The sequence below is a fragment of the Canis aureus genome, chromosome 11 (genome assembly GCF_053574225.1).
Source record: "Canis aureus isolate CA01 chromosome 11, VMU_Caureus_v.1.0, whole genome shotgun sequence".
Taxonomy (NCBI): Eukaryota; Metazoa; Chordata; class Mammalia; order Carnivora; family Canidae; genus Canis; species Canis aureus.
Genome location: NC_135621.1, coordinates 3372289 through 3384212, shown reverse-complemented (window position 1 = coordinate 3384212; position 11924 = coordinate 3372289). Strand labels below are relative to the sequence as shown.

Sequence of the window (11924 nt, the reverse complement as noted above, 5' to 3'; positions counted from 1 at the left end):
ATTAATTCTGACCCTGTGTCCTCTCTTCTCAGTTATTCAGACTACATAGAAATCTATTGTTCAGTTCTCAAAGATGGTAAAATAGGAAGAATCAGGATGGAGTCCATATGTAAATTTATATAAATTTATGCATACTAATGGCATCTTTCCTCCCCTCCCTCCTTTTTTTTTTTTTCCTCCCCTCCCTTCTATAACTATACTAGGTAAAGAAGAGATGGAGGTGATTATTAATCATCGAATTATTAAAAGCTTAAAGCATACTTGCTAGGTATGCAACATAGGGTTTTAGTGAGGACAAAAAAAGATAATGTGTGTGAAGAAGTTCTTGGGGTGCCTGGGTGGCTCAGTTAAGTATCTGCTGCTGGTTCAGGTCATGATCGTGAGATCAAGCTCTACATCGAGCACCGTGATCAGCGGGGAGCCTGCTTCTACCTCTGCCACTCACCTCACTAGTTCTCTCTCTCTCTCTCAAATAAAATCTTTAAAAAAATAAAAAGTGTTCAAACTTGAACATGCATAGGAATCATCTGGGAAGCTTGTTCAAATGCAGACTTCTGATAGAGTAAATCTGGCTTGAGCCCCAAGATTCTGCATTTCTAATAAGCTCCCAGGTGATTCAGGTGTGGGGTGTGGTCCTTTCTGAATAGCAAGGATGTAAAACACTTAGCTTATTGCCTGGCACACAGTATTTGATCAATGTTACTAATTGACACAAAATAATTTGTGACAGTCAAGAAGACCCTCTACCACCAAACATCTTCACCATATCTGAAAACTTCTGTGTTTGTATTGTATAGCGTCATTTTAAAAAAGATATTAATTAGTTTAATCAGACTCCTGCCTTCCCAACGCCATTAGTCATCGGCACTGAAGGATCTAGAATTTTCATCTTTCTTCTATTTTTATTTATTTATTTATTTATTTATTTATTTATTTATTTATTTATTTATTTAAAGAGACTTTATTATTTATTCATGAGAGACACAGAGCTAGAGAGGCAGAGACACAGGCAGAGGGAGAAGCAGGCTCCATGCGGGGAGCCTGACGTGGGACTCCATCCTGGATCTCCAGGATCACACTCTGGGCTGAAGGCGGCGCTAAACCGCTGGGCTACCTGGGCTGCCCTCTTCTTTTTTTTAACTTATCTTTTTGCCAGCTTCACTGAAGTATCATTTATTTTTTTTTTAAAGATTTTATTTATTTATTCATAGAGGCACAGAGAGAGAGAGAGAGAGAGACGCAGAGACACAGGCAGAGGGAGAAGCAGGCTCCATGCAACAAGCCTGATGTGGGACTCGATCCCGGGTCTCCAGGACCACACCCCTGGCTGCAGGCGGCGCTAAACCGCTGCGCCACCAGGGCTGCCCCTGAAGTATCATTTATATACAGTAAAATTCGTTAGTTTCAAGTTTTGCTGAGTTTTGACAAGAGGAGTTAATTGACAGTTGTGTAATCACTACCAGGGCCATGATTCAGAGCATTTCCATTGCCCCCAAAGTTCCCTCATGCCCCTTATAGAAATGTTAATGGAGAGAGAAGAGGAAGGGGGTTTCAGAATCAATGGTGGGAGAAGACTTGTCAGCTCCAGTTACTTCAGTTTTGCCTGAGGATCAAATCACAGTCCTGCCTCCTCCATGTTTCCTCTCATCCCAGGAATGCTTTGACACATCTTGAAATCCCCACTGACTTGGATGTGTATTTGTACCTCACTAATTTAGAGTGATCCATTCATCCCGGTTTGGCCAGAATCTTCCTAGTTCAGAGAACTCTGCAGGTCCGAGACAAACTAGGATGGTTGGTCACCCCAGCTGTGATGTTCATGCCATTGTCTCTCGGCCTGAGGATGCCATCTCATTTTAGAATCCCTTCTCCTGTGTGAGCACATGGCAGGCACTCAGAAAATGAGTGAGTGGGTGGACACAGAAATACACCCCAAGCTGTAGGCAGCTGCGGATTCCGGGCCTGGAGAACAGGAGACCTGGGTTCTGGTTCCAGCTCCGCCAGGTTGGCAGTGGTGTGATCCTGGGAAAGGGGCTTCTCACCCTAGGTCTGTTTTCTCCCTGTGAAACAGAGGATCTGTAGTCCTTTTTGCCTCTGACACAGAGGCTGCTTCCACTTACACCTGGGATTATGTGCTGATGGCACTTCCACTGGCTTCCTCCTCACTTTCTCTTTCCCTTGCCTTTTTTCTCCCTTCAGATATATATAGGAGATCAATAAATCATGTAAGGGCAGGTTGATAATGGAACTGCTGATGGGCCAGTCATCTGTAGAGTGCTTCTATGAGAGCAGTAAAGTTTGGACCTTGAACCAAGCAGCTGTGGCTGGGAGTTGGAGGATCCAGTCTCTTTGCAGCTAAGTGTGTGTAATGACCCATTTGCTCTTTGTGCATGCCTGGGAGAGAGTACGGTAGGCAGAGGGAGCCTGTTTAGGAATTTTCCTGGGTGGATGAGGGGGTACCCTGGTGAATAGGATTGTATAAGCTCCTATCTATTGGAGGCAGCTATTTCCAGCTGGGTTAGTACCCGGGAAGCAGCATATCAGGGTCTCATTCAGGTTCCTCATACAGAAGGATTAAAATTAGGAATACCAAGACTTGGGCTCAAAGCTGTGGCCAACTGAGGGTCAGGAAGCTGCATTCTGTTCCTGCCACATACTGTCTGTGGAACCTCTCTGAGCCTCAGTCTCTGCCGCTAATTTTCATTTTCAATGGAGTGAGTAGCTGCACTGCCTAGCTCACAGGGTGGTGTGATTCAGTGAGATGATACAGGTGGGAATCGGTGAGCTGACATCGATACAAATGCTGGGTGGTATTACTAACTATAGTGTTTGGGTCTGTTTGTGGGGGCTGACTCGTGGGGGGGGAGGGGAATTTGGGGATTTTATCTGCTTGGTTCCCCCAAGTAATGGTAATGTCATTAATACCCTCTGACTTGGGATCCCTGGGTGGCGCAGCGGTTTGGCGCCTGCCTTTGGCCCAGGGCGCGATCCTGGAGACCCGGGATCGAATCCCACATCGGGCTCCCGGTGCATGGAGCCTGCTTCTCCCTCTGCCTGTGTCTCTGCCTCTCTCTCTCTCTCTCTGTGACTATCATAAAAACAAACAAACAAAAAAACCCTCTGACTCCCAATGAGATAGGAAGGTTTGAGGCAAGTACTGTTTCTTTGCTAGGAAGACACCCCAGCCTACCTTCCTCTGACAACATTTCTGACTTTTTGGAAAAGCTTTCCCTTGGCTATAAATCTCACTCTTGCTCTTATTTCCAAATTTGGGGGGCAGTGGAGCAAGATGTCTACCTGAGCCCAGCCAAATACCCTTTCCTACCTAGAAGGGGTTTTCTCATGTCACCGAGCATCTCCCTCTGGGGCTTCAGGCCTGGGAAGGGTTAATCGAGCCACACCCTCAGCAGGAACAGCCTCGGACTTTGTGCTGAGCAGCCATCTCTGGCCTCTCCTCGCTTGATTGGCACAGGGAGCCTTGGTTGGAGGAGGCAGCACAGTGGAAGGTCAGAAGCGTGGACACTGGCGAGAGGAGGGAAGCCCCTTTCCTGGCCTCTTGGACACCATGGACAGCTCCCATTAACGAGGATACCTCTCCATTCTCCGGGCCTTGAGACTCCTATGCCCCCTTCCTGTCAAATTGGGATTTCATTCACCATTCTCCAAGGGACACCCTAGCTCCGGTGTTGGGTGAGTCTTACCCTAACCTGTCACTGCTCTGCACATCTTGGGGTGCCCTATTCTGGGGACTGCTTCTTTTTCCCCTTCCCTCCCTCCAACCAATCACATTCCCACTCCCCTCAAATCCAAATCCAAATCCAAGGAAGATGGCTTCTTCCAGCCCTGCTTCTACTGCTCACCATTGCCAGCCCCGTTACTTAAGAACTTAACTTTTATTTTTTAATCTGAAAAATGTGGGATGATAATAATAACTACTTCAAGGGAATATTGTTTGTAAGCATCAAATGAATTCATATATGTAGTGTTTAGAGCCTTGCCTGGCCCATGGTACCTGATTGTCAGAGATTGCTATTGTCACTATTCTTTTTTTTTTTTTTTAAAGATTTTATTTATTCATGAGAGACACACACACAGAGAGGCAGAGACGCAGGCAGAGGGAGAAGCAGGCCCCGTGCAGGGAGCCTGATGCGGAACTCGATCCGGGGACTCCAGGACCATGCCCTGAACCAGAAGCAGACGCCTAACCACTGAGCCACCCGGGCGTCCCTATTGTCACTATTCTTATTGCTCTTAGTTTTGTCCTTCCAAGAAGTGACAAGTGCTCTCATTTTCTGGAACTTGGGGAAAGCAGAGTGAAGGCTGAAAGTAGCCAGTGTTCCCCTCTTGCCCCACCTTCCATTTCTTCTTCCCTCCCCTCCCCCGCCAGGTTTAGCATTGCTGGAGACTGGAAGGATGTGGCTTTTTTATTTCTCTTAGGGAGTAGCCCTGACCATTGTACTAATGATTCTGTTCTGCACCAGGCCACCCCACCTACTCAGTCCCACAGGAAAGACTGAGGGGGGCTGGGCTTCCTCTAGAGGTTACAACTGCCATGTGCCCACTGCATGGGGACTGAGCCTCACAATGACTCTGCTCCTCCTAGCCCACTCCCACCAGCTACTAAAAAGCTAGGTGTGTCCCTGTGGGGCAAAGTCCATGCCGGAAGGTTACAGCAATGGGTGTAAAAGCTGGAGATGGAAAAACAGGGACAGACATATAGGCATATACAGAGATCGTGACAGCTACTTGATGTTGGAGAAACCAACCTAATGTTTGTTTAGGATATTCTAATCTTTTTTAAAAAATATATTTTATTATTTATTTGAGAGAGAATGTACGTGAGCAGGGAGGAGGGGCAGAGGGAGAGGGACAAGTAAACTCCTTGCTAAGCAGGGGGCTGGACATGGGGCTCGTCCCAGGACCCTGGGACTCATAGACCTGAGCTGCAGGCAGATGCTCCATTTAATTATTTTTTAAGATTTACTTATTTATTCATGAGAGACAGAGAGAGGCAGAGACACAGGCAGAGGGAGAAGTAGGCTCCCTGCAGGAGCCTGATGCGACACTTGATCCCAGGACCCCGGGATCATGAGCTGAGCCAAAGGCAGACGCTCAACCACCGAGCCACCCAGGCGCCCCAAGGAGCAGGAGATTCTCCTCACTGGAGGAGAGTTTCCACAACTTCCCACAGCTAGCTTGGGCTAGTCCAGAGTCCACCTTGGGTTGAGGACTCTCTAGGGCTAAGAGTTGGAGAGGAAGGCTCTCTTAGGTCCTTCTGCCCACTTCCCCCCACACAGCTACTGGCCCCTAAAGCTGAGGAGACTTCAGCAAACTGATTCCTTTATTCTCAGGATCCTCTGGCCATGAATCTCCTGGAAGGCTCTGTGGGGGTGGAGGACCTTGTGCTCCTGGAACCCCTAGAACAGGAGCCTCTGCTCAAGAACCTCCAGCTGCGCTATGAAAGCAAGGAGATTTATGTGAGTGCATCTGGGTGCCCCTGGCTGGGGGTGTGTGGCCAGAGAGTTCATGGGCTCCTATCCCTTCCTCCCCCTCCAAACACCCCCTACCCCCCCACCCCTGCTCATTCTCTTTACCTTTTTTTGGCTCTAGACCTACATTGGGAATGTGTTGATCTCAGTGAATCCCTACCAACAACTGCCCATCTATGGCCCGGAGTTCATTGCCAAATACCAGGACTATACCTTCTATGAGCTGAAGCCCCATATGTATGTAAAGTGGCCAAGGGAAGGCTGACCGGGCCCCAGCTTCCTGACAGCGACACACCCTAGTTTCCTTCATCCTTTCTCCTGAGGGGGGCTCTCCAGCCTCCCCCTTCCCCCCTGGCCCCAGGAAGCCCCTTTCCTAGACCTACCACTGCCTAAGTCTAGTCCAAGTGAGGAGGGAGGATGACTCTGGGGGCTGGAGATGGAGTGAAAGCTGGTGTCTTAGATTAACCCCACCTTGGTCATCACCTGCTTCCTCCACCCAAGCTACGCTTTGGCAAATGTGGCATACCAGTCGCTGAGGGACCGAGACCGAGACCAGTGCATCCTCATCACAGGCGAAAGCGGAGCTGGCAAGACCGGTGAGGCGCCTGGCTAGGGGAGGCTGTGCAATCCCTGCTAGAACTACTCCCTCTTCTCTTTCTCTTTCCAAGCCAGGCCTGGTCCTGCCCCACCCCAGAAATTCCTTCTCGGCTTGTCTGATCCTGAGGGCTGTGAGGTGCGGGACTTAAGGGGCATTAAGGAGGATGGTGGGGATCCATGTGAAGGTTTCTCTTTCACAGAGGCTAGTAAGCTGGTGATGTCTTACGTGGCGGCTGTCTGTGGGAAAGGGGAACAGGTGAACTCCGTGAAGGAGCAGCTGCTTCAGTCAAACCCGGTGCTGGAGGGTGAGGATTCCAGTCTCTCTTGTGCACCCCAGCCCTACCCTACTGGCCCTAGAGACACTCAGCCCTGTCTCATTCTGCCTGGAAAATCTGAGACTGGCATGATGGCTAGAAGACCTTCCTCCTTCCCCTTCTCCAGAGCCCCCCTCTCCCCTCCGATCTCCTCACCTCCCCTCTCTCCATCTCTGCAGCTTTTGGCAATGCCAAGACCATTCGCAACAACAACTCCTCTCGATTTGTGAGTGATCCTCTCCCTGGCCTGAGAGGAGAGGGTGTGGGGGCTTGAGAAGGAGGGATGTGGCACAGACCCTGCCGGACAGGGTGGTGAGCAGAGGAAGAAGCAAGGTCTCTCTCTCTCTCTCTCTCTCACCTCTGAAGGGAAAATACATGGATGTTGAGTTTGACTTCAAGGGATCCCCCCTCGGTGGTGTCATCACAAACTGTATGTGTCTCCCCATGCTGCCAACCACCTCTCTCGCCTCCCTGGCCCACAGTTCCCTCTTTGCCCATTTGCTATCGTGGGAAGGAACAGTAGGCTGGCAGGAGACTGCCCAGGCACGGGGGATGCCAGCGCCGAGGGCAGACTTGGAGGGAAGCGGTGGCGTCCCCCCGTTCCTCAGGATGCTATTTTCTAACCCCTTCTGCCAGATCTGCTTGAGAAATCCCGAGTGGTGAAGCAGCTCAAAGGAGAAAGGAACTTCCACATCTTCTATCAGCTACTGGCCGGAGCGGATGCACACCTGCTGAGTATGTGCCTGTCCCAGACACACAACAGAAGAGCCCCAACCTCCGTTCAGTCCCTAGAGCCTTGGGCCCCTCTGGGCCCCTGCAGCCCTCATTCCTCTTCCTGCGCTCCTCACTCAGCATCTCATCTGCTCATTGTTGGGAACAATCCCCTGACCTCTGTGTTCTCTTCTTTTTCGGGGATTGTATTGCTAGGAAGAAGCCTTCTTGCCTCTTGACCTCCTCTTACTCCTCTCTCCTGCTTGGGTTCCTCTTTCCCCAGGCTGGCTTTAAAAGCAGAACACTTATTTCCATTTTTCATTCTTTCCTACCTTCAATTTAAGGGACTTTTTTGATAGCTCAGCAGAAAATCATGCAGGATATTATAAGTGGTCAGGAACTTTTGATGAGCTGGAGTTGAAGTTGTTCTGGGTCTACCTCCACCTCATCCAGGCCCTGGCCCTGGTTTACTCTTCTTAGATGGTTTTATGGGGGTTCCATTTATTCATTCATCAAACATCTCTTGAACACTTACTGTGATGGAACATTGTGCTAGCCTCTAGCGATTCAGAAGTGAATATGACATGGACCGTGTCCTCGAGAACTTGTGGTCTTCCAGGGATGGCAGATGTGTGAGCAGAAACACTGCAAAATACAGTGTGATCGAGTGCCAACAGGTCTGTGCAGGTGGCTATGGGAGGGGAAGTCACGGAACACTCTGCTTGTCCCAGGGAGCCCTGGATCCTCGATGGGCCCAAGGTGGCTCTGGGTGGGCATCACTGCAGAGTCTGGTGGGACTTCAGGCCTTGCCAGAGTTTGCCTCCCAATCCTGCCTCTAGCTGTGAGCACTGTGGGTATCTGGCCCCAAGGACCTGTCGATTTGGCTTCTGGTTGTTCTCTGCTGGACTTGTATCTATCTCCTTTCCCTTCCTGGGGATTTCCGTGGTTTGAGAGCCCCTGCAGGTCTCATTATTCCTTCCTGGCTCAGTGGTCTTGGTTGTGTTCAGTGTGTCTGAATCATAGGCACTAGTACCTTGTTCTGGTTGATTCTGTTACCCATTGATGTAAGCTAAGTCTGGGTGGGACCTCCCTTGTGTCATCATCCCTTTCTGACTCATTCTTTGTCCAGATACCTCTCTTTAGTAGGTTCCTGTTTCAAAATTTGTGTTTCTGGGGAAGCTGCCATTAAACTGTAGTTTGAGGGATATTCCCTGATTCTCAGATCATTTGAATAACAGATAATTGATATCCTTCAAGCTCCATGCTTAACCTATTCCTTCCCATCTCAGGTGAACAGCTTTGACTGTTCCCTTGATCAAAAAGAAAGAAGTTTGTACATGCCAGGCAGGCACACAGAGTATGAAGATTAAAATGTCCCAATGCTCAAGTTGTTCATTTGTGGGAGAGACAGAAAAAAACAAAAACCTAGCCCATGTGTTATGGGTTGGGATAGAGATCCACCATGGGGATCACAAGAGAACGGCTCAGCCCCACAACGTCAGAGAAAATCTTCCAGAAGAGGGGTCAGGATTGGGGAACATAGCATCTGCCTTTTGTTGGCGCTTAGTGAACAAATAATGAATGAGCTAACTCTGGCCAACGGTAAGATGTTGAGGCTGGATAGGAGATATGTGCCCGCCCTTCTTTCCTCACCTTTGTCCTCTCAGAGCCTCTGAGAACTGAGCAGGGTGGAGAGTTTGCTTATTTATTTTTATTGTTTAGAAACTGAAGGTGGGAAGAAGAGTGGAATGAGTCTTTTCTTTCATAAAAGTCGGAAGAAAACCCCAACAATTAAGAACATGCAAACCCTAAATACTGCTTAAAAATTTAGTCTATTATTGTGGAAACTAATGATCCCCACACAAAGGAGGCTGGGGCAGAGCCTAAAACGAAAATGGTTCCTTTGAATGAGCAAGTAAACCAAGCCAGGGCAGGGGCTGTGAGCGTCAAGGCCAGAGGACTCCTGAGAGCTCCGCGTACTAACCCTCTCCTCACACTGGCCCTCCCAGCGGCTCTAAAGCTCGAGCGAGACACAAGTGGCTATGCCTACCTAAACCAGAAAGTGTCCAGAGTTGACGGCATGGACGACGCTGCCAACTTCAAGGCTGTACAGGTGGGTGCCTGGGGTGGGCCCTTAGGCTGTCCCCGGAGCCCAGGATTTGGCTTTGAGAAGGGAGGCGTTGAGCTGGCACCGCACAGTTCAGCTTCTGATTTCTGCTCTGTCCTCAAGAGTGCGATGACCGTGATTGGGTTCTCGGAGGAGGAGATTCAGCGGGTGCTAGAGGTGACGGCCCTGGTGCTGAAGCTCGGGAATGTGGAGCTGGCAGACGAGTTCCAGGCCAATGGCGTGTCAGCCAGTAGCATCCGGGATGGGAAAGGTCTGTACCGCCCTGCTGGTACCTGTCTCCTGCAACACCAGGTGGCTCCTTGAAGCTCCTACTACAATTTCTATTTTTTCACCATCTCCTGTGTAACTGACTTCACTCCCATTCGGTGTCACTCAGCCTGTTCCTGAGTTCTCCCCCAAACACACTCATGGAGAATCCCCAGGGAGGCATTTGGGAATGAGGTTATGAAGTTTGATAGACCTACATTCTGGGACCTCTCTGAGTCTCCCTGGAGTCTTTGCAAAGAACCTCAGGAGATTCTCCTCGTAAAGCAGATAATGCACTCAGTGTCCAGAGCTCCCTCTCTCTTCTCCTCCTCAGAGATTTCTCCTGGGCCATGCTCTGGATGGGCTGTAAGGACATTCTCAGCAAGACCCAGGGGCACTTGTCTCCCAGCAGTGTCATGTCTCAGCCCCCCTCCCTCTCTGGGAGGGAATCCCTTTTCCAGGCCATGCTGTATTTCCTCCCCACCCCAGGTGTTCAGGAGATTGGGGAAATGGTGGGTTTGAATTCAGAGGAACTAGAGAAAGCTTTGTGCTCAAGAACCATGAAAACAGCCAAAGAGAAGGTAGTCACTGCCCTGAATGTCATCCAGGTAAGGTCCCTATGGGAGGAGGGTGATTTGGGGACCCTTCTGTGGCTGCCATCCTAATGAGCTGGCTCTGCCCTGCAGGCTCAGTACGCTCGCGATGCTCTGGCTAAGAACATCTACAGCCGCCTTTTCAATTGGATAGTGAATCGAATTAATGAGAGTATCAAGGTAAGAGATTACTCTCCTCCCTCCTGTCTGCCTCACCTTTCTTGCCCTGGTCACCACTCCCATACTTTGGGTTCTGAGATGAACAGAGTAAGAAGGATGAATGGTAGGATACAGTTCCTCCCAATAGTGCATTGTTGTGGAAACATCTCTGGTTTTTTGAGTTTGACTCTCTGGATCCCCTACTTACCAGCTGTGTGGCCTTTCAGTTTCACAGAGATTCTGAGCCTCAGTTTCCTGATTTGGAAAATTGGACACTAATGCCTACCTGTTTCACAGGGCTTAGTGAGGATCAGATGAGGATCAGATATCAGAAATTCCACACCCAGATATATATTTAAGATATATATCTAAGAGATTTGAAAACAGGTGTCCACTTAAAAACCGTACCCATGGGGATCCCTGGGTGGCTCAGCGGTTTAGCACCTGCCTTTGGCCCAGGGCACGATCCTGGAGTCCCAGGATTGAGTCCCACGTCGGGTTCCTGGCATGGAGCCTGCTTCTCCCTCCTCCTGTGTCTCTGCCTCTCTCTCTCTCTCTCTCTCATCAATCAATCAATCAATCTTAAAAAAAAAAAAAAAACAGGGATCCCTGGGTGGCGCAGCGGTTTGGCGCCTGCCTTTGGCCCAGGGCGCGATCCTGGAGACCCGGGATCGAATCCCACATCGGGCTCCTGGTGCATGGAGCCTGCTTCTCCCTCTGCCTATGTCTCTGCCTCTCTCTCTCTCTCTCTCTCTCTCTCTCTGTGTGACTATCATAAATAAACAAAAATAAAAAAAAACAGTACCCAAAAGTTCATAGAGGCATTATTCATACTAGCCAAAAAGTGGAAATGACTCAAATGTCCATCCGTTGATGATAGATAAACAAAATGTGGTATATTCATATAATGGGATATTATCTGGCCATAAAAAGGAAAGAAGTACTAATTCATCCTCAACATGGATAAACCTTGAAAACATACAAGGAGGAGAAGCCAGACACAGGGCACATATTGGATGATTCCATTTATATAAAATGTCCGAATAGACAAATCCATGGAGATTGGGAATAGATTTATGGTTAGCAGGGGCTTAGGGGATGGGAAGTTGGAGTGACTACTAATGGGTATGGGTATAAGATTTCTTTTTCTTTTTTGGGGGGGTATAAGATTTTTTGGGGGGATGATGAAAATGCTCTGGAATTAGGTAGTGGTGATGGTCATACACCTTTTGAATATACCAGAAAAACTCACTGAAGTATATACCTTTAAAAGTAAATTTTATGGAATGTGAATTGGATCAAAATAGAGCTATTGTTCAAAAATTCTGTACATGAAAATGCCATCAATTCAGAAGCTATTACTGAAAGGCAGCAGGAGAAAATAGGATTTGAATCTAGGTTTGGGTAAACGCTTAGCCCTCTTGAAATTTGATTTGTTCATCTGTAAAATGGGAATAATCACACCTTATGGGTTATCGTGAGGTTTAATGAAGTAAGAGCATAGAATTTTTTGTAAAATGCTCTACAAATCTAAGAGATGATTATTTTCCTGAGAGGATCTTAATGTCTTCCTGACTCCCACCCTTGGGAGCACCAGCCTGGAATCTGTTCATATCTCCCTTCTCCCTTCCTTTGCTTGTCCTCTAGCAGGAAGGAAGAATAAAATCACAACATTTCTTTCCCAGCA

The 11924-nt window shown here is 48.6% G+C and overlaps 2 protein-coding genes across 6 annotated transcripts in view; both read left to right on the top strand.

Annotated features, from left to right (window-relative positions):
- Positions 1 to 2337, top strand: part of NEMP1 (nuclear envelope integral membrane protein 1) — a 30259-nt gene extending 27922 nt beyond the window's left edge. The window contains exon 10 of the mRNA XM_077913461.1: positions 2200 to 2337. The gene's annotated coding sequence lies outside the window, so the exon portion shown is untranslated. The remainder of the gene's footprint in view (positions 1 to 2199) is intronic.
- MYO1A (myosin IA) overlaps positions 2251 to 11924 on the top strand; it is a 28738-nt gene continuing 19064 nt past the window's right edge. For 2 of the 5 annotated variants that reach the window (XM_077913459.1, XM_077913454.1), the window contains exons 1-12: positions 3551 to 3690; positions 5352 to 5477; positions 5611 to 5726; positions 5991 to 6085; positions 6287 to 6391; positions 6580 to 6626; positions 6767 to 6830; positions 7037 to 7135; positions 9121 to 9224; positions 9342 to 9489; positions 9975 to 10093; positions 10172 to 10258. In XM_077913459.1, coding sequence (XP_077769585.1) covers positions 5364 to 5477; positions 5611 to 5726; positions 5991 to 6085; positions 6287 to 6391; positions 6580 to 6626; positions 6767 to 6830; positions 7037 to 7135; positions 9121 to 9224; positions 9342 to 9489; positions 9975 to 10093; positions 10172 to 10258 — 1098 coding nt within the window. In that variant the 5' untranslated portion in view covers positions 3551 to 3690; positions 5352 to 5363. The other 3 variants (XM_077913458.1, XM_077913456.1, XM_077913457.1) reach the window with 3 other exon arrangements.